At 54.3% G+C, this 19534-nt stretch overlaps 3 protein-coding genes across 3 annotated transcripts in view; 1 reads left to right on the top strand and 2 right to left on the bottom strand.

Moving 5' to 3' along the window:
* The window catches only part of DNAJC17 (DnaJ heat shock protein family (Hsp40) member C17), a 44467-nt gene extending 27829 nt beyond the window's left edge, over positions 1-16638 (top strand). The window contains exons 2-11 of the mRNA XM_017864031.1: positions 3536-3605; positions 3943-4001; positions 4236-4323; positions 7865-7950; positions 8196-8292; positions 8882-8925; positions 9367-9444; positions 10039-10119; positions 10638-10748; positions 16451-16638. Coding sequence (XP_017719520.1) covers positions 3536-3605; positions 3943-4001; positions 4236-4323; positions 7865-7950; positions 8196-8292; positions 8882-8925; positions 9367-9444; positions 10039-10119; positions 10638-10748; positions 16451-16573 — 837 coding nt within the window. The 3' untranslated portion in view covers positions 16574-16638. The remainder of the gene's footprint in view (positions 1-3535; positions 3606-3942; positions 4002-4235; positions 4324-7864; positions 7951-8195; positions 8293-8881; positions 8926-9366; positions 9445-10038; positions 10120-10637; positions 10749-16450) is intronic.
* CUNH15orf62 (chromosome unknown C15orf62 homolog) lies at positions 12008-16441 on the bottom strand. The gene has a single exon (XM_017864032.1). The coding sequence runs from the start codon at positions 13937-13939 to the stop codon at positions 13412-13414; it is 528 nt and encodes a 175-aa protein (XP_017719521.1). The 5' UTR covers positions 13940-16441; the 3' UTR covers positions 12008-13411.
* The window catches only part of GCHFR (GTP cyclohydrolase I feedback regulator), a 5511-nt gene continuing 2603 nt past the window's right edge, over positions 16627-19534 (bottom strand). Inside the window, exons 2-3 of the mRNA XM_017864035.1 lie at positions 18634-18728; positions 16627-17269 (exon numbers count right to left, since the gene is read on the bottom strand). Coding sequence (XP_017719524.1) covers positions 17146-17269; positions 18634-18728 — 219 coding nt within the window. The 3' untranslated portion in view covers positions 16627-17145. The remainder of the gene's footprint in view (positions 17270-18633; positions 18729-19534) is intronic.

Raw genomic sequence — 19534 nt, 5'->3', positions numbered from 1 at the left:
TTCAGTAAAGGAATGAGGCTGGGGGCACAATAAAGCAGGCAAAGAGAGCAAAAGAGAAAAGACGAATGATAAGCGACCTAAAAAGTAAAGATGACACTGTCTTAAGCTAGCACCTCCTTTCCCTTAATATTGTTCTTTTTTGTAGTGAAAACAGAGCTAGGGAGGGAGGGTTAGGGTGGGAAGTGAGCAAGCAGGGCAGGTGTGCTTCAGTGGGCGATTGGGAAGGCGGGCGGCACGTCTACACCCTCTCTGCCCAGCGCCTATCCTGGGTGGTTCCTGCTGCCTCCAGTGCAGTCCAATCGGGACAACCAAACAGCTTGGGTTGCCCTGGCAGGTGCCCTGGCTGTGGCCCAGCAGGTGGCAGCACACCCCCAGAGGTCCTGGGCCCGTGGCTGCCTCATGGACTTAGGAGTTGCCCAGCAGGTGTTCACCTGGTGGATGCTGGCTGCTTACCACTGAAAGGCCTTAGGTAGCACACTTAGGCGTAGAAGCGTTTCTTACGTCCATCTTGGAAGCTTAGAAATCCAATCTGCTTAGCTCTTCCTCCAGGAGGTTTGAGCAGCAGGTAACACACTGAGCAGAAGGGAGAAAGCAAAGGCCTTGGAGGCAGAGGACGGATTCTGGGGTTGTGTACCCTGTCTTCACTTACAACAGCTATTAGGTAACACATGAAAGAGAATCTTGGTAGCTGTGTTAATTTTTACTTACGTAAGAAATATTGGGGTTTCTTTATTTAAGAGAAAGGGTCTTGCTCTGTCACCCAGGCTGGAGTGCAATGGTATCATCATAGCTCACTGCAGCCTCAAAATCCTTGGCTGAGGTGATCCTCCCACCTCAGCTTCCTTAGTAGCTGGTATTAGAGGCATGCACCACTATGCCCAGCTAATTTTTTATTTTAATTTAATTAATTAATTAATTAATTTTTTTTTTTTTTTTGAGACAAGGTCTCACTCTGTCACCTAGGCTGAAGTGCAGTGGTGTGAACATGCTCACTACAGCTTCATCCTCCCTGGCTCCAGTGAGCCTCCCACCTCAGCCTCCTGAGTAGGGGGACAGAGGCACATGTTACCACACCTGGCTCATGTTTAAAAAATTTTTGTAGTGTTGAGGTCTTGCCATGTTGCCCAGGCTGGGCTGGAACTCCTGGGCTCAAGCGATCCTCTCGCCTCAGCGCCCTAAGTAGCTGGGACTACATGCATGCACCAGCACACCTGATAAAAAAAAAATTTTTTTTGAGACAGAGTCTCGCTCGCCCAGGCTGGAGTGCAATGGCATGATCTCAGCTCATTGCAACCTCTGCCTCCCAGGTTCAAGCAATTCTCCTGCCTCAGCCTCCTGAGTAGCTAGCTGGGACTACAGGCACATGCTACCATGCCCGGCTAATTTTTTGTATTTTTAGTAGAGACTGGGTTTCACCGTGTTAGCCAGAATGGTCTTGATCTCCTGACCTCGTGATCCTCCCTCCTTGGCCTCTCAGAGTGCTGGGATTACAGGCATGAACCACTGCACCTGGCTAATTTTTTATTTTTAGCAGCGATGAGGTCTTACTGTATTGCTCAGGCTGGTCTTACACTCCTGAGCTTAAGCAATCCTCCCACCTCAGCTTCCCAAAGTGCTGGGATTACAGGTGTGAGCCACTGCACCCAGACCATTTGTTTGTTTTAAACTCAAAAGTTTTTTTTTTTTTGAGACACAGTCTTGCTGTGTCACCCAGGCTGGAGTGCAGTGGTGCTATCTTGGCTCACTGCAACCTCCGCCTCCCGGGTTCACACCATTCTCCTGCCTAAGCTTCCTGTGTAGCTGGGACTACAGGCGCCCGCCACCACACCCGGCTAATTTTGTATTTTTAGTAGAGACGGGGTTTCACCGTGTTAGCCAGGATGGTCTCGATCTCCTGACCTCATGATCCACCCATCTGGGCCTCCCAAAGTGCTGGGATTACAGGCGTTAGCCATTGCACCCAGCCTAAACTCAAAAGTTTATAGTAAGATCTATGTCAGAACATGGATACCTCTGTCTATTATAATCTTTTATTTAAAAAAATTTTTAATAAGTGTAGCAAATTCCTGAACAAACTTTTTAAAATTTATTTTTTGTTCTTTTTTTGAGACAGGGTCTTCCTCTGTCACTCAGGCTGGAGTGCAGTGGCGTGATCTCGGCTCACTGCAGCGTCTGCCTCTGGGGCTTAAGTTAGTCTTCTGCCTCAGTCTCCCGAGTAGCTGGGTCTACAGGTGCATGCCACCATGCCCAGCTTATATTTGTGTTTTTAATAGAGACAGGGTTTTGCAATGTTGGCCAGGCTGGCCTTGAACTCCTGACCTCAAGTGATCTGCGCACCTCAGCCTCCCAAAGTGCCAGGATTATAGGCATGAACCACCATGTCTGGCCAATCGTAATCTTTTTTTTTTTTTTTTTTTTTGAGACGGAGTCTCGCTGTGTCGCCCAGGCTGGAGTGCAGTGACACAATCTTGGTTCACTGCAGCCTCTGCCTCCCGCATGAATCAAGCTATTCTCATGCCTCAGCCTCCCAAGTAGCTGGAATTACAGGCGAATATGCCATCACACCCAGCTAATTTTTGTATTTTTAGTGGAGACCAGGTTTCGCCATGTTGGCCAGGCTGGTCTCCAACTCCTGACCTCAAGTGATCCACCTGCCTCGGCCTCCCTAAGTGTTATGATTACAGGCATGAACCGCCACACCTGGCCTCAATCATAATATTTTATTTGAGACAGAATCTTGCTCTGTCACTAGGCCGGAGTGTAGTGGCGTGATTTCGGCTCACTGCAACCTCTGCCTCCTGGGTTCAAGCGATTCTCCTGCCTCAGCCTCCCGAGTAGCTGGGATTACATGTGCCTGCCACTACACCCAGCGAATTTTTGTATTTTTAGTAGAGACGGGGTTTCACTATGTTAGGCTGGTCTTGAACTCCTGACCTCAGGTGATCCACCCACCTCAGCCTCCCAAAGTGCTGGGATTATGGGCGTGAGCCACCGTGCCCGGCCAATCATAATCTTTTAAATGAGTCTCCCTGTTGATGGGGATCTTGGCTGGCTAGTATCAACAGTGTTATAGAGAACATCCTTGTATATTTATTTTGCCATACTTCTACAAGTCCAGATTCCTAGGACTGGGTTAAAGGGAAAGAACATTTTAAATTTTGATGGCTGAATTTTCTCCAGATAGGTTGCCCCAGTTTATAGGCCCACCGAGAATGTGTAGAGTACCTGTCTGCGAGTGGCTGTAGAGAAAGCAGGGGACTGTGCTTCTGCCTGTTCCAGCAGCCCGTGGACATCTGCAGTGGTGGGACTGAGCACTTGGCAGGAAGTGGGCCCAGCTCCTATGCTGGGCGACAGTGGCTCGCTCCCTCCATGGCCTTGGCCTCCTTCATTGCAAGTCTCCCTGGTGGCCAGGAAGTGGGCGCCAGCAGCTTCTCTTTTAGGTGTGCATGGGATTCCCCTTACCCATTGAGCAAGGTTTTCCTGTTTGTCCCTGGGATGACAGTGAATGACAGTGTCTTCTGTCTGACTCTTCCAGGTAAAGAAGGCATATAGGCAGAAGGCCCTCTCCTGCCACCCAGACAAAAATCCAGATAATCCAAGAGCAGGTGAGTCTCTTCTAAGGGCATGGGGAGAAAGAGAGCCACTCACCCAGGCATTGTGTTTCCTGATGTAAGCTCTGCACGTGAGTGCTGTGGGGTGTAGGCACATACAGCCTGGCTCCAGGCAGTGGGTCCCAGGGCCTCCCTTCATGTAAGGGGTGTCTGGTCAGTTGCTGACGTGCTCACCCCTCCTTATTGGTCTGTCATCTGCTGATGTCGGCTTTTCTGCCATCCTGTGGCTTTTTTGAAGTGTTTTTTTGTTTGTTTGTTTGTTTGAGGGAGCACACCATCACAAAGTCTTAACTTTATTTTTCTTCTCTCTCTTTTTGATCCTTATGTTTAGCTGAACTCTTCCACCAGCTTTCTCAGGCCTTGGAGGTGCTGACTGATGCTGCAGCAAGGGTAAGCATAGCCTTCTTCATCGGAATCGTCCCCCTTGATTAGAGACTACTGCTGCCCCTCAACCTCGGTCCTCTGCCCTTTGCCATGTGGCACAGTCCTTGCTGTCTAAGCCCAGGAGACCCAGTCACCAGGCTGCCACTCTGATGGCCCTTGGACTAGGGGCCAGGCAGATTGCTGGGGATCTGTCTTTACTCTCCGGCTGACCCTCTGCCCTGTGCCCCTTTCTCCTGCCAGGCTGCATATGACAAGGTCAGGAAAGCCAAGAAGCAGGCAGCAGAGAGGACCCAGAAACTAGATGAGAAAAGGAAGAAAGTGAAGCTTGGTAGGTGCCATCATAGTGCTCGGTGGCCTGTGGTTTCCTGTGGCCATTTTCATTCATCTCCCTCACCTGAAGCTTCACTTCCAGCAACTCATCTCACAGCCTTTTGGCTCAGGCTCTGGGCAAAACGCTGTTCTTAGAGGTTGGTTCCTAAAGACACTCTTAGGAATAATAACAATAATAAGGTTTAATATTAGCTAAGCATTGTGACAAATGCCTTATTGTCCTTTTAATTGTCATAACTGTACAAGGAAGTATGGGTACTAAACCTTTTTTAAAAACACGGTTTTTTGGGGCTGGGCACAGTGGCTCACGCCTGTAATCCCAGCACTTTGGGAGGCCGAGGTGGGTGGATCACAAGGTCAGGAGATCGAGACCAATCTGGCTAACACGGTGAAACCCCGTCTCTACTAAAAAATACAAAAAAATTAGCCAGATGCAGTGGCGGGCACCTGTAGTCCCAGCTACTCGAGAAGCTGAGGCAGAGAATTGCTTTGAACCCGGGAGGCAGAGGTTGCAGTGAGCTGAGATCGCACCACTGCACTCCAGTCTGGGCGACAGAGCGAGACTCCGTCTCAAAAAAAAAAACAAAACAAAACATGGTTTTTTGAGACAGGGTCTTACCCTGTCACCTAGGTTGGAGTGCAGTGGCACGATCTCAGCTCACTGCAACCCCCACCCCCTGGGTTCAAGTGATTCTCGTTCCTCAGCCTCCTGAGTAGTGGGACTACAAACGTGCACCACCATGCCCAGCTAATTTTGTTCAGTTTTTGTAGAGATGGAGTTTCACAATGTTGGCCAGGCTGGTCTTAAACTCCTGGCGTCAAGCTATCCACCTCAGCCTCCCAAAGTGCTGGTGTTACAACGGTGAGCTGCCGCACCTGACCTCTGAAGCCATTTTTTATAGGCAAAGGAGCTAAGGCTCCGAAAGTTTAAGAGCTTGCCGGAGCTGGGGTTTAAACTTATCCAGTGTGAGTAAAATTGGTGCTTGTGGCCAGGTGTGGTGGCTCACGCCTGTAATCACAGCACTTTGGGAGACCGAGGCGGGTGGATCATGAGGTCAGGAGTTCAAGACCAGCCTGGCCAAGATGATAAACCCCTTCTCTACTAAAAAAACAAAAATTAGCCGGGTGTGGTGGCGGGCACCTGTAATCCCAACTACTTGAGAAGCTGAGGCAGAGAATTGCTTTGAATTCGGGAGGCAGAGGTTGCAGTGAGCCGAGATCACGCTGCTGCACTGTAGCCTGAGCAACAGAGCAAGACTCCATCTCAGAAAACAAACAAACACAAACAAAAAACTGGTGCTTGTATTCACCATTTCTGGCTGAATTTTTTTTTTTTTTTTTAATAGAGAAACAGTGTTTTGTACTGTCACTCATGCTAGGGTGGCACCATCATGGCTCACTGCAGCCTCAAACTCCTGGGCTCAAGTAGTTCTTCTGCCTCAGCCTCCTGAGTACCTGGGACTACAGGTGCAAGCCACTGTGCCTGGCTGGGTCTTTTAATTTGTTCTAACCCCAATTCCTACCCAGAGTTTTCACTTTGAGAAGCTCCCTCAGAAGGATTCAAAGAGGTGCAGGCTTTCTCTTCTCTAATAGCTTTATTGAGGTATTCTTTGTATGTCATAACATCAACCCATTTCAAGTGTACACTTCAGTGATTTTTCGTAAATTTACCAAATGATGCAACTCTGACTATAAATCAGATTTGGAACATTTTCATCAACCCAATAAGATTGGTACAAGCATTTTTTTTTTTTTCTCACTTAAAACATCACTGGTAGGCCGGGCGCGGTGGCTCAAGCCTGTAATCCCAGCACTTTGGGAGGCCGAGACGGGCGGATCACAAGGTCAGGCAATCGAGACCATCCAGGCTAACACGGTGAAACCCCGTCTCTACTAAAAAAAATACAAAAAACTAGCCAGGCAAGGTGGCGGTCGCCTGTAGTCCCAGCTACTCAGGAGACTGAGGCAGGAGAATGGCGTAAACCCGGGAGGTGGAGCTTGCAGTGAGCTGAGATCCAGCCACTGTACTCCAGCCTGGGTGACAGAGCGAGACTCCGTCTCAAAAAAAACAAAAAAACAAAAAAAAATCACTGGTTATAGCAGCATGGTCCAAGCACTTTTTTTTTTTTTTTTTGTTTTTGAGACGGGTCTCCCTCTGTGGCCGAGGCCTGGAGTGCAGTGGCCAATCTTGGCCTCCTGCAAGCCTCCGCCTCCGGTTCACGCATTTCTCCTGGGCTCAGTCTCCGGTAGTGGGATACAGAAGCCCACCACACGCCGGGTAATTTTGTTTTTTTGTAGAGATGGGGTTTCACCATGTTAACCAGGATGGTCTCAATCTGCTAACCTCGTGATCCGCCCGCCTTGGCCTCCCAAAGTGCTGGGATTACAGGTGTGAACCACGGCGCCCGGCCTTGTTTTTTTTTTTGAAATGGAGTTTCGCTCTTGTTGCCCAGGCTGGAGTGCAATGGCACGATCTCGGCTCACTTCAACCTCTGCCTCCTGAGTTCAAGCGATTCTCCTACCTTAGCCTCCCGAGTAGCTGGGACTAAATTGCGTTCCACCACACCCAGCTAATTTTTGTATTTTTAGTAGAGACGGGGTTTTGCCACATTGGCTAGGCCGGTCTTGAACTCCTGACCTCAGGTGATCCAACCCCCACTTGGCCTTCCAAAGTGCTATGATTACAGGCTTGAGCCACTGTGCCTGGCCCAGTCCAAGCATTCTTTACTTAAGTTTTCTTCTTTTCCTCTTGCTCTTCAACATCCATATATTTTAATGCGTGCATATAGCATCCCAATATCCATTTCTCTATTTAAACAAAAAGCAAGTGCTGGGAGACTCCATCTCAAAAAAAAAAGAAAGAGAGAGAGAAAAGGAGATTCTAAGTAAGTAAAGTGCACAAACTTCCCTGGCCTAAGAGAAGGGTTTCTCACAGCAGCTGGCCTGGCACATGGTTGCAAGCAGGTTTCCCTCGGAAGGTAATGAGCTCACATAGTCTGGGACCCAGGGTGATGCCCTAACGCTCTGCCCATCCCTGTAGCCAGGTCCACAGTGAGGCTTGGTAAATGTGAGCTGAGGTGGGAGCTAAAGGGGACAGTGAGAACTTGAGCTCAGTGTGTGGAAAGAATCAAAGCCAAAGCAAGACCAGAGGCCAAGCTGTAGTGCCAAACCACAGGAATCAAGCCCAACAGCTCCGCCCATTGGCACCCCTGACACATGGCCCTGGGCTGACACATGGCCCTGGGCTGCTGACATAAGCACCACCTACACCCTGTTCACTAGAGAGAACCAGCTTGGTCAGTGTGAGCTGTTTTTAACTCTTCCAGACCCCTGACCACTCTGCTAGACCCCATACTTCTGTGCTGTGATTTTTCTCAATGAAAATTGACTCAGGGGCTTGGGCATGGAGGGAGGGGGCAGAGTTACTGTATGGTCTCATCGTGATTGAGACTTTGGGGAGGCAGCCAGAGCTGAGGCGGGCCGAGGCCACGTGGAAACTGAACAGACCAGCAGTTTGGTTATTCAACCCTTGTGCCTAGACCTGGAGGCCCGGGAGCGGCAGGCCCAGGCCCAGGAGAGTGAGGAGGAAGAGGAGAGCCGGAGCACCAGGACACTAGAGCAAGAGGTGAGCACTCAGGCACGCTGGCCAGAGGGCCACCTGCAGGAGGAGGCGGGGAGGATGGACTTGGTGGTCGCCATGGCTGGAGAGGGCATGTTTTTTGCACCTTCAGTGGGAGCTGGGTGCTCTGTCCCACCCACAGGTTGCTGAGCCCTAGCTTGTAGGTGGAAGCTCCCAGGGACTTTTTACAAGGTGAGCCAGCCTGGAACTGGACCTACACAGAATTGTCACCCCCACCCCCTGCTCTGCAGATCGAACGCCTGAGAGAAGAGGGTTCCCGGCAGCTGGAGGAACAGCAGAGGCTGATCCGGGAGCAGATACGCCAGGAGCATGACCACAGGTTGAGAGGTGCAGGTCCATCACCCCACCTATCTCCCCTCCAAGGCAGCTCCACACTGCTCAGAGTGGCCATGCTGGCTGCTCGGTGGAGCTGCTGTGGAGGCTTCTACCTGCTAGGACCCTGGGGTCACCCCATGGTGCCTTACTCTGACACATGCAGATCCCCTCTTCCTCCCAGTTCTCTGGGGCCTATTTGCTTTTTATTCTGCCTGAGATCTCCTGGCCACATTTGTCTTAGTCCCAAGCAGAGCTGGCCCTGTTTTGGGGCAGATCACCACAGGGAGGGGCGCTGGGACACTTTGTTTCCGTAGAACTTCATGGTCTGTCTCTCTGCCTTCTGCCCCTAGAAGGTGTTCCTAGCTCTCCATTCAGAGAGTGCTGACAGGTGGCCTTCAGGAGGCAGCTGGGTAGACCACCCTGGGGTGGCAGCTTTTCTGGGGATAGGCATCTACTTTCCCCACTAGGCCCTCAGCAGAACTGCGCAGGTATTGCCCTTGGTCAGGAGTGACCCTTTCCAGACCCTTCTGGCTCTGGGCTGCATCTCCTTTGGGAGACTCTCTGACATATTCTATTTTTCTTCTTTTCCCAATATTTCTAGGAAAGGCAGAAAATACTGAAGGCCAAGGAACCCCCAAACTAAAGGTGAGCCTGGGCAGGGTCTGTGGGCCACCTCACACTCACCACCTCCTCTCAGCAGGAATAGATGCTTCCTGTGGCTCGAGGGTTTCTGGTGGGGCCACTGGATCTGCGTGGAGCCAGCACCATTACCACCTCCCTCCATGTTCCAGCCGCCTGGAGACCAGAGCTTGCCACGGAAGCCTGCGTTTAGCTCTGATCACAGGGCAGAGCATTCCCTAGAAGCCCTCTCAGGAGAGGGTCTTCCTGGGCGGGAAGCGTCCCTGGGGTGAGCAGGCCATCCTGCCTACAAGTTCCCAAGGGGAAAATGTTGCTGGTGGCACTCCCTAGATTGCAGGAGCCTTGGAGACTTGGAGGGTGGGAGGATGTCTGCTCAGACTGTCAAGCTGTCGTGGGGTGAGGTACTGTTCAGCCAAGAATCGGTGTTTCATGAGTCTGTCTTTTCAGCTAAAATGGAAGTGCAAGAAGGAGGACGAGTCAAAAAGTGGCTACTCCAAAGACGTCCTCCTACGGCTTTTGCAAAAGGTCTGCCCCGTTGACGTCCAGTCTTTCCTATCATCTCAGTCCACATCTCAGCCCACACCCTAGGCCTCTGCTCTCAATGCCTGAACTTCCCTTCCCATATCTACCTGCTTTTTTTTTTCCTCCTGTCTTAGAGACCATGGGATGACCTAAAGACCTCTCCCCAGGCTACAGCCCTCCTTTCACTTGTGTGGCCATGTGCTCCCTTCCAGCCCTCTGTCCTTTGCTACCTCAGTCTAACCCTTACCCTTAGAAGCAAAGAGCTTGGCTGAGTGGGTTGGAAGGGATGAGGTGGGCATCTGGCACAAAAACCCCGTCATTTTCACCACGTTCAACCAGCAAGGACGCTGTGCATGAAATATGTCAGTCTAAGTCACCAGGGCTTTGCTCATCATTCCTTTGCTGCTCTGTGTTCCTAGAAAAAAATTTCTTTCCTATCTCTGATCTCACTTCACTAAGATAAGTAGGTGGGGCAAGAAGTTGTCTCCCGACTGAAAAAGCCCCATGGACTTCAAGGTAGCCCAGGCTTGTCTCTGGCATGACCTGGGCCATCCTGAAGGCCAAGCCATGCTCATTAGGACCCCTTTGTCCCCACAGTATGGCGAGGTTCTCAACCTGGTGCTTTCCAGTAAGAAGCCAGGCACTGCTGTGGTGGAGTTTGCAACTGTCAAGGCGGCGGTGAGTGCTGCATGAGGCTTGGGGGGCCCTCGTGGCCCTGTCATTCTAGGGCAGGGACCCAATTCTGTAGGCCCTCCGAGTTAGGTGGTCCACACTCCTAGGGAATCTCCGGGCCAGCTTAGAGCCAAGGCTCCTCCCAGGGGCCCCTGACTCCTGGAAATAGAGGCACCATGTGTGAAGGGATGAATGGGGGGTGCTCTGGGGAGAAAGGAGAGCACAGACTTGACTCTGCTCCCTGCTGGTGGCTTCACACCCTCCACCTGCACCCCTCGGGGCTGTGAGCCCCGGCACGGCCTTTTCACCCTTTGTGCTCCTCACCTCCCCACATCAGAAAGCTCCCCCCAACCCCCTCTCCCGCAGGAAAGGCCAAAGTGTTAGCGCCCGTCACTTGAAGACTGCTGAGGCTGGCATCTCTGCTTAGAGGGCAGGAGCGCTGGTTATGTTCTCACTGGGGGTAGAGAGAGCCTCTTTATAGCTGACTCGATGGATGGGACAGGACTAGATGCTGTGTTTGGCAGGAGCTGGCTGTCCAGAATGAAGTTGGCCTGGTGGATAACCCTCTGAAGATTTCCTGGTTGGAGGGACAGCCACAGGGTGCCGTGGGCCGCAGCCACTCAGGACTGTCAAAGGTGAGGAGTCAGGCCTCGCCCGGCTGGGCACTCAGGTCTCGGAGCTCTTCCTACCTGGGCTCCTCTCAGGCTCTTTCCTCCCAAATTCAGGTCTTGGGCCCTAGAGTGAGCTTGGCAGGTCCACCAACCCAGGCAAAAGGGGCTATGATTTCACCTTGACCCCTTTTCCTCTCTGAGGGCCAGAGAGGCCCCACCCACACTGTATTCTTAGACCTTGCTTTCTCTCCATATCTGGTCTCCTGTTGGGACTTTCCTTCTCACCAAAGGGATCTTCCTGACCCTCAGGTTGCTTGGTTGTGGTGCGTGAAGCATTTGGAGCTTAGACGACCCAGTGCTGCAGAGAAGGGGCAGGTGACTAGGGCAGCCACTGCCTTCCCAGCACTTCAGTTTTCCGGATATGTCCCTGGCTGCCCCAGACAGGGACTGACTGTCAAGAGGCAATGTCTCCTCTTAGAAGTAACCCTGGCAGGCTGGGTGCAGTGGCTCATGCCTGTAATCCCAGCACTTTGGGAGGCCGAATGGGGCGGATCACCTGAGGTCAGGAGTTCAAGACCAGCCTGACCAACATAGTGAAACCCCATCTCTACAAAAACACAAAAATCAGCCGGGCATGTTGGTGCACATCTGTAATCCCAGCTACTCAGGAGGCTGAGGCAGGAGAATTGCTTTAACCTGGGAGGCGGAGCTTGTAGCGAGCCGAGATCGCACCACTGCACTCCAGCCTGGGCAACAGAGTGAGACTCCATCTCAAAAAAAAAAAAGTAACCCTGGCTACCCTGCTGACACAGAGTGCTGCCTGCCCAGAGTCTGGGTGCCCTGCCTGAGGTGAAGCGTAGACCTTCCAGCTTGTGTGTAACCCCCGACCCACAACCATGGCCCTGGTGTCTTTTGGCCTGGATACAAAGGCTGGGGCTTTGGGGCTCCTGGCCACACCTGTCCCCACCTTGGTTGAACAGATTGCTTCGGGGGCAAGATCTAGCAACCCGGTTCTCCCCTTCTCTGCAGTGGCCTAGGGCCTGTCTGGTGTGTCCACAGCCCCTCGGCAGGCTGGCAGGAGGCTGCTCATTACCTTACCCACGCCAGCCTGCTGCCCTGCCTGCCCCTCCACTTGACAGGGGTGACTGGAAAGCAGCTTTCTGCAAGTATGTCCCAGATTCTGGGTGGAGGGAAACAAACTGGCCTGGGCCTGACTCAGGGCCCTGCTTTAGAGACGTCATTCAAGTCCCAGCATTTCACAGCCCCAGATAACACTCCATAGATTGTGTTAGAAGTTTATTCATTCTCTGCTGTAGCCACAGCTCGGTACCTATACACAAGAGGAAAGAGGGAGGCCGCCGATTTGGGTTGTAGAAATGGTGAGTGTCAGAGCTTCCTCTCCCCTTTGCTACTCTTAGTGAGGCCTGGGGGCCACCAACACACGGCCCCGCTAGTGCTACTGGGCTCTGGTTTCTGTGTTCTGGTGAGGCCATGGGGTGGGGCCATAGTGCAGCCTGTGCTGTGGCTTCAACCCAGCGGGCTTGGCCTGGTTGGCAGGCACATCGTCGGAGGGTTCAGGCGGCAGAACTCTCTAATCCTGGGAGACAGATCTGGAGACCAGCTGTGCCGCTTTGCCGTTGAATGCCCATCCCTGGATCCAGTTCTCCTCTCTTCAAGGAAGGAAATCTGCCAGGGCTCCCACACTGATAATTCTGGGAATTCCCCAAAGCACCCCTTTGTAAGCTGTGCACGTGCCTTTGGCTGGCATTCTCTAGAGCTGCCCGCCTTCACCAGGGATTGCTCCAGGTAGCCATGTTGGCAGACTGAACCACATCCTCATTTCTGCTAAGGATGTGCCTTAGTCTTTTTCCTAAGTTATACTCTATCTCTACCTATCTCTTCCTATGTGGCCAGCCCCTGTATGCGTCTCCCCTTTGCTGGTGGCTCCAGGCCACGGTCTAGCCAGCGCTGTCCAGTAGAACTTTGTGCAGCGATGTTCGCGTCCATTCTGCACCAACCAGTGTGGCAGCCATTAATCATGCGTGGCCACCAGCCGTTTGGAATGTGGAATCTGGAATAATGGTGCAAGTGAGGAACTGAATTGTTGTTTAATTTCAATTCAGTGTCATGCAGTGAGTGACCACCAGATTAGACAGGATCAGGCCTGTCGCCCCTTTCTTCCTGGGCCTTCCCACTTTCCTCTTCCGCCTGGGTTGGACTGCTTTTACCCAGGCTTGTCCTGTGACCTCTCTCTGTTGACACTGGCTTCCAAAGAGGCTGGCACAGGGCACTCATCTCTTCTGCCCAATCTGTGTCCTCCCACTCCCTGATCTGACCCCATGCCACCTTCTGGCTCTGCCAGTCTCTACCTGGTTCCTGTGGTTGCCACACGTAGCCTCCCTTTCCCAGCAAACCAGCTTCCTTCAGGGGTCCTGCCAGGAAGGCCCCCCCTCCTCAACATTTTCAGCTTGCCTCTGTCCCTCCACTCTGGGGTGCCTGGGAGGACTCTTCAGGACCCAGAGAGCAGGCAGAGCCCTGGATTCCTATCCTGGAATCCTCCCCCAGGATGGAGGAGCTCTGCCTGCCTGAACCCTCCAACGATGGGCCTGGAGTCCTGTCCCTGCCCTTTCCTTAATCCCCAGCCTCTGGCTCTTCCAGTCACCCCGGCTTTGCCCACCTCACCCCATTCAGAAGCTGGGCTCACTGGGAAACTGCTCCCTTAGCATCTGCAGAACTTCCTCAAGAAGTGAAATCCCCAGGTCCACTTTGAAGGAGAGGAAGGGATCACTGAGGTCTGGGGCAGGTGTCCTCTGGAAGCAGGGAGTGTCCACAAGGCCCTTCTCTGAGTGCTGGTTGAGGGCGCTCGACAGGGAGAGCGCCGATGGCAGGGTGGCAGAGTAGGCTGCTGTGTAGGCAGGTGGGGGCTCCAGGATGTTGGGGCAGCTTGAGCTCTCTCGGTAGAGGCGTGGGGGCTTGGGTGGGGCCAGCAGGGTGGCCCGGGGCTGCTCGTCCCCCCACAGTGGCAGGCGCCGGCCATCTGGCCTCCCTCGTAGCTCCCGGATGACTTCTCGGTTGCTGTACTCCTCGTGGTCCCCACCCGCTGTGCTGGCCTGGCTAAGCAGACTGCCCTGTCGCCGGAGCCGCCGTGGCCGCCCCAGGCTCAGCCGCTTGAAGAAGGAGGTGTTGCGGAAGGAGCCTTTCCGCCAGGTCTCCATGGGGCCCAGGGGAGCCGCAGACAGGTGTTCAGGAGCAGCCAGGTTGCACGTGGTCCCTGCTGGGGCAGTGAGTGCCAGCAGCTGGGGAGGCTCCCCTAGGAGCAGAGGCCTTGGGGTTTCCACTCAGCACAGACCTTTGACCACATCTTGGATGGTGAGTGGAGGGCCCAGGAAGAAGGAACTTTTTTGTCCAGGAGAGCACACAGCTGGGAGTTCCTGGCAGCAAGAGTTTCCCACAGGGACAGGAGTGGCCTGGTTACTGAATAGGGCAGTGGAAAAAACCCCAGGTGGAAGAAGCAGCACTTACTGGAGTCAGAATGAGGGCAGCCCCAGCGGAGGCAGAGATGGACCTTCTCGGGCCAGGTGAGGCTGGCGAGCGCTCCTTCCACAGGCAGGCGGTAGATGGCCCGAGCTCACTCGCCCTGGTGTTTGCCTGGCTCCTGTGTGTCTCTGGGGCAGTGTGGGGCCGTGCCCTCTCTGCCAGTGGCTCCCGGACTCTGATGAGTGGCTTGGCTGTTTGTGGCGGTGGAGATGTGTTTTTGTTCTCAGCTGACTCAGTCAGGTGGGAAGCCAGGTTTCATGCTCTTGGGTAATTGCTGCATCCGCATGCAGGGATGGGGCAGCTGGGACCAACACCCCAGGGCAATGGGGAGCTTAAAATTCCTCTGGGGACTCGTGGGGGCAGCCCTGCTTTATGTGTCACCACGCGGCTTCCTTTCTCATCACAGCCCCACCACCCTGGGCCCCGGCAGGTGCGCCTGGCTCCCGGCCCACAGTGTCTGGGTAGGAGGAGTTCAGGGCGGGTGGGAGTTAATTGAAAGGCAGGCGTGTGGAACGATTGTTGGGGAAGGAAGAGACCTGTGGCTAGTATGGGTGACTCAGCCCTGCTGTCAGGCCCTCATGAGCAGAACCTGCGGGATCAGGGAAGGAGGCAGAGGGTGTGTTAACGGGGAACAGCCCCATGTGTATGACGGGCGGGCTCTGCTGCCTAGGGTTGGGCTGGGGGCCCGCCAAGGGTGGCTCCAAGTTTTCTTGGCAGAGCAGCATTAACCTGGGGACGGGAGACATGGCCTTCTCTTGGCCTGCCATCAGCCTGGCTGCTATTTCCTTGTCCTCCCTTGTTTTACCCTAGTAGGCTCCTGCCAGGAGAGTGGCAGTTGAGGGCCGGGCCATGCCGGAGCCAGCCAGCACCTGGCTGTGCTCCAGCCCTTCCCCTCTGGCTACCCAGCTTCCTCTAGGGTCCTCCTTCTCTTGCGGGAAGCTGGGCCAGGGAGGCTGCTGTGAATTGTCAGCCGTGCTCTGGGCCACACTGAACAGTCCAGCCTAGCTGGGACTGCTGCAGCCGGGGAGAGGGGAGAGGCGCAGCTATCGGGAGGAGCAGGGGAACCCAGGCTGAGTAATACTTACTGTTTCTCTACACCCCTTACTCCAAACCTGCTGGCCCGGGCCTGGCATCTCAATCCCAGCCGCTCCCTTCCTATTCCCCGGGTCACTGACCACCACATTTTCCTCCTGCCTTGTTCCGTGAGAGTGTCCCCATGCGGGGTACCGCGGATCAGGGCCCCACAGCTCTCTGCTATGGGCAGGCCACCGCATCTTGCAATCCTTGGCCTAGCTCACTTCTGTGCCATCTCAGGTGGGCTTCACACTTCTCTGAGAAGCTGTTGGGACCACATGATCATCACACAGCCTAAGCGGCACTGAGGAAGGAAAAGGTTTAATTCCCACTGCAGACCTTATCAGGGTGTGGGTTGGCAGCCTAGGCCCCACTGTAGAGCTGCTTCTCCACCCTACAGCCTTGGCCCATTCAGACGGTTGTTTATTATTCTTTTGATTATGTAAATACAGCATTCCTTACTCTCCTGCACTGTGCTGGCAAGTTCATAAAAGCTTTGAGCCATGGGCCCTGCCCTCCAGGAGCCCTGCTGTGCAGTTTTAGAGGCACGCCGGCCTCATGCTTGCCTTCTCCCCTTCGAGGGCGGGGCATTCCAGGCTGTCTCGGGTAGGGCTCCCTTCTGCATCCTCAGCAGGAGCCAGACCACAGGGCACCGGGCATGGACCGAGCCGGGGTCAGTGCCCAGCAGAGCCAGGTGCATCCCTGCACCTCAGACAACTTCCCTTCCTTGGGAACCTAAGAGGCAGAAGCCATGGGGTAGAGGGAAAGGGGTGAAGGATAAAGGGCCCAGAGGAAATGAAGGGGACAAAGGCCTAGCTAGAGGGCCCGCAGGTGATTCCTGAGAAACAGATGGACCAGAGCTGACGGGGCCTAGGGAAAGGGAGGGGGAGCTGGCTGGGTAGAAGCCGGCCTGGAGGCCAAAGGTGACTTGTTCTGGGGGACACAGGTAAGCCAGGATTCCAGAAGGATGCTCCGGGTTCCTTCCCTTCCTCTGCCTTCCTCCCTCTGAGACTCTTAGACCATAGCTCTGCCTCAGCACCGTCCTCGGAATCTGGAGTCTGTGGGGCTGTGCCCTGCTGTCCCTGACCCTTCTCCATCCCTGCTGTGTCCAACAGGGCTCAGTACTGTCAGAGAGGGACTATGAGAGTCTCGTCATGATGCGCATGCGCCAGGCGGCTGAGCGGCAACAGCTGATCGCACGGATGCAACAGGAAGACCAGGAGGGGCCGCCCACGTAGCCCTGGCTCCAGCCACCCATCCCTCAGCCCTTTTCTTCAACCTCACCAATAAATTTTTTTTTTAAGACTTTACTTCTATTCCATGCATAGGTATAGGGTGCTGGGCTCTGCAGCAGAGGGCTCCACCCAGGCCTGGCGCCCCTCCCAGGAAGTGGGCAGACCCCTAGGGAAACGCTCTGCATGGTGAGAGTCCCAGAGTCCGTGCACAAGCAGAGCACAGGCGCAGCCACTCATCAGCCCTTTATTGGCTTGGGCTAGCTATGCAGGAGCCACGCGCCAGGGCCCCGGGGTGCCCAGCTCCGGCCCGGGGCAGCTGCCCGAGGAACATGGCCTGCCCAAGGCCCTTGGCCCAGGCCCGAAGCAGGAGGGCAGCTGGGAGCACCGGGCACTGCCCTCTCCCACTGCTTGAGGCAAGGTTTCAGAGAAGGCCATTCATTGCCTGTTGGGGCTGGGCCCATAGTGGTGACGATTTGGGAAGAGAGGGGCAAGGTGGTCAGGGAGGCAGGAGCCTGGAGTTCACCCACAGCAGCCCCTCCACAGGGGCGCCCCGGCTGCAAATCAACGTGAGAAGGTCACTCCTTGTGCAGGCACCACACCAGCGTCTGACCCACCCCCGTCATGCTCAGCACACGGAAGCCCCTGCGTTCCAGCTTGTCCAGGACTATGCGGGGAGGGTCATTGACGTAGTATTCATAACTGCAAAGAGACAGAATGGGTGGGGTGAGGAGGGGCACACAGCAAGCTCCTGGTCCAAAGCTAGTGTCTGCGGCAGGCAGCCTGGCCACTCTTGTAGTGACTCACACTTACTGGCTGCTTGCTGGGCGCTGGGGTAAGTGCATGCCCCCTGCCTCCTCCCCATCTAAGTACTTCACGAGCTATCTCATTTATTCCCAACAAGCTAGTGAAGGTGCCGCTGTTGTGGCCATTGATACATGAAAAAACAGAGGGGTTAAGCAGGTTCCCCAGCGTCCCAGATGGTAGACCGTGTTAGTCTGACCGCAGCCCTGCTGCCTCCCCTCCCTGGGCTTGCTCCCCACCCAGGCCTCCAAGTGGGAGGAGGTTGAGGCTGCAGTGAGCCATGATTGCACCACCGCACTCCAGCCTGGGCGACAGAGTGAGACTCCATTTCAAAAAAGCAAAACAAAATAAGCCTCCAGGCCCTCACTGCCCTGGCTGTCCTGCAGTGCTGAAGCACCAAGGCTGAGATCCAGTAACGCCCGGCTCTGTGTGCCGCTCCCTAGCATGGAGAATGCTGGTGGTCCTTTCAGGTTTAATTGATGCCGAAGGACCATGAAGCAGACAAAGGCGTCAAGCCCCAAGCTGGGCATGGAGAGGCAGGTGCCTCATGGCAAAGGGAAGGGGCTGGCTTCTTTCCCCCAGCCTTGACCCAGGGGCTGGGATCAGCCCTCCTTCTCTTTCCCCTCTTTGAACTGGGACTCACTCCAGCAACTCTTTTCAGAGAGCCTGTGTAGCCTGGGTTCTGCCTCCAGGGGTGAGAGGAAGAATGGAAGCAGTGGTCACAGTTTAGACATGGAGGCATTAGGAAGGATGCCGAGGGAAATGGGCAGGTCCCCAGGCAGCAGCCACCCTGGAGGTAGGACCCAGGCTCCCTGCTTCTAGGACTTAGCTTTGTGACTCAGCCAGATCCTCACTACAAAAACCTTTCTCTCTGTGCCTGTCTGGGCTTGATGGCATCCAGCTTAGAGAGGAGAGGGCAGGGCAAGCAACAGTCCGCTAGTGGAGTCCTAGACCCAGGGAACAGTTTTCTGCGCTTCCAGTAAGGATGTGGAAAGCTTTCAGAGCAAGCCTCATGGAGGAGAGGGGGTTTTCTGCGCTTCCAGTAAGGATGTGGAAAGCTTTCAGAGCAAGCCTCATGGAGGAGAGGGGGAATGTTGGAGAGGCTACAGATGGGACCAGCTCCTCCAGAGAACAGAGCCCTAGGATGCAGGCAGGGGGCTCTGATGCTGGGCCCTGTCCCTGGGCTTGGAGGTTGTGTAAAGGGAGCAGAGGCGGGTATAGGGGCTGGCAGGGAGAGGATACTGAGGGAGGCTGCTACTTACAAGTTGTTTCCCAAGACACTTCTCTTTGAAGCCCCCAGATGCTGCATCAGCTCTGGATCCGACTGTTCATCGCCCACCATAGTGGGGCCCACCTCCTGCAAGGTAAGCCACAGTGGCTGCTTGGCTGGCTACCAGGAGGAGGTAGGTTTTGCCTCTCCTTCCTCCTCTGCCTGCTAGTCCGGAGTGAGCTTCAGGTAAAGGCCACAGAGAGTAGCGAGAATCCTTAGGGGCCGAGCACAAGCTGCAAAGGGGTGGAGCCCACCAATGATCAGGAGGAGCGATGTAGGGGCCCTCCCTAGTCCCTTAAAGCTCAGCCTTATAGTCCTAGCTACTCGGGAGGCTGAGATGGGAGGATCAGTTGAGGTGGGAGGAGGTTAAGGCTGCAGTGAGCCATGATTGCACCACTGCACTCCAGGCTGGGCGACAGAGTGGGACTCCATTTTAAAAAAACAAAACAAAATAAACATTATGTAAATGAAAGAAGCCAGACACAGATCACATTACCACAGAAAGGTAATTAGTGGTTATCTAGGGCTGAGGGACTTAGGGGAAATCAAGAGTTTCTGCCAGTAGGTACAGGGTTTCCTTTTGGGGTATTAGAAATGTTCTAGCCGGGCGTGGTGGCTCACGCCTGTAATCCCAGCACTTTGGGAGGCCGAGGCAGGCAAATCACGAGGTCAGGAGATCGAGAACATCTTGGCAAACACGGTGAAACCCCGTCTCTACTAAAAATACAAAAAAAAATTAGCCAGGCGTGGTGGCGGGCGCCTGTAGTCCCAGCTTCACGGGAGGCTGAGGCTGGAGAATGGCGTGAACCCGGGAGAGGGAGCTTGCAGTGAGCCGAGATTGCACCACTGCACTCCAGCCTGGGCAACAGAGCCAGACTCCATCTCAAAAAAAA

Source organism: Rhinopithecus bieti, unplaced genomic scaffold (genome assembly GCF_001698545.2).
Source record: "Rhinopithecus bieti isolate Rb0 unplaced genomic scaffold, ASM169854v2 scaffold_74225, whole genome shotgun sequence".
NCBI lineage: Eukaryota > Metazoa > Chordata > Mammalia > Primates > Cercopithecidae > Rhinopithecus > Rhinopithecus bieti.
This window is presented reverse-complemented; position numbering and strand designations above follow the sequence as displayed.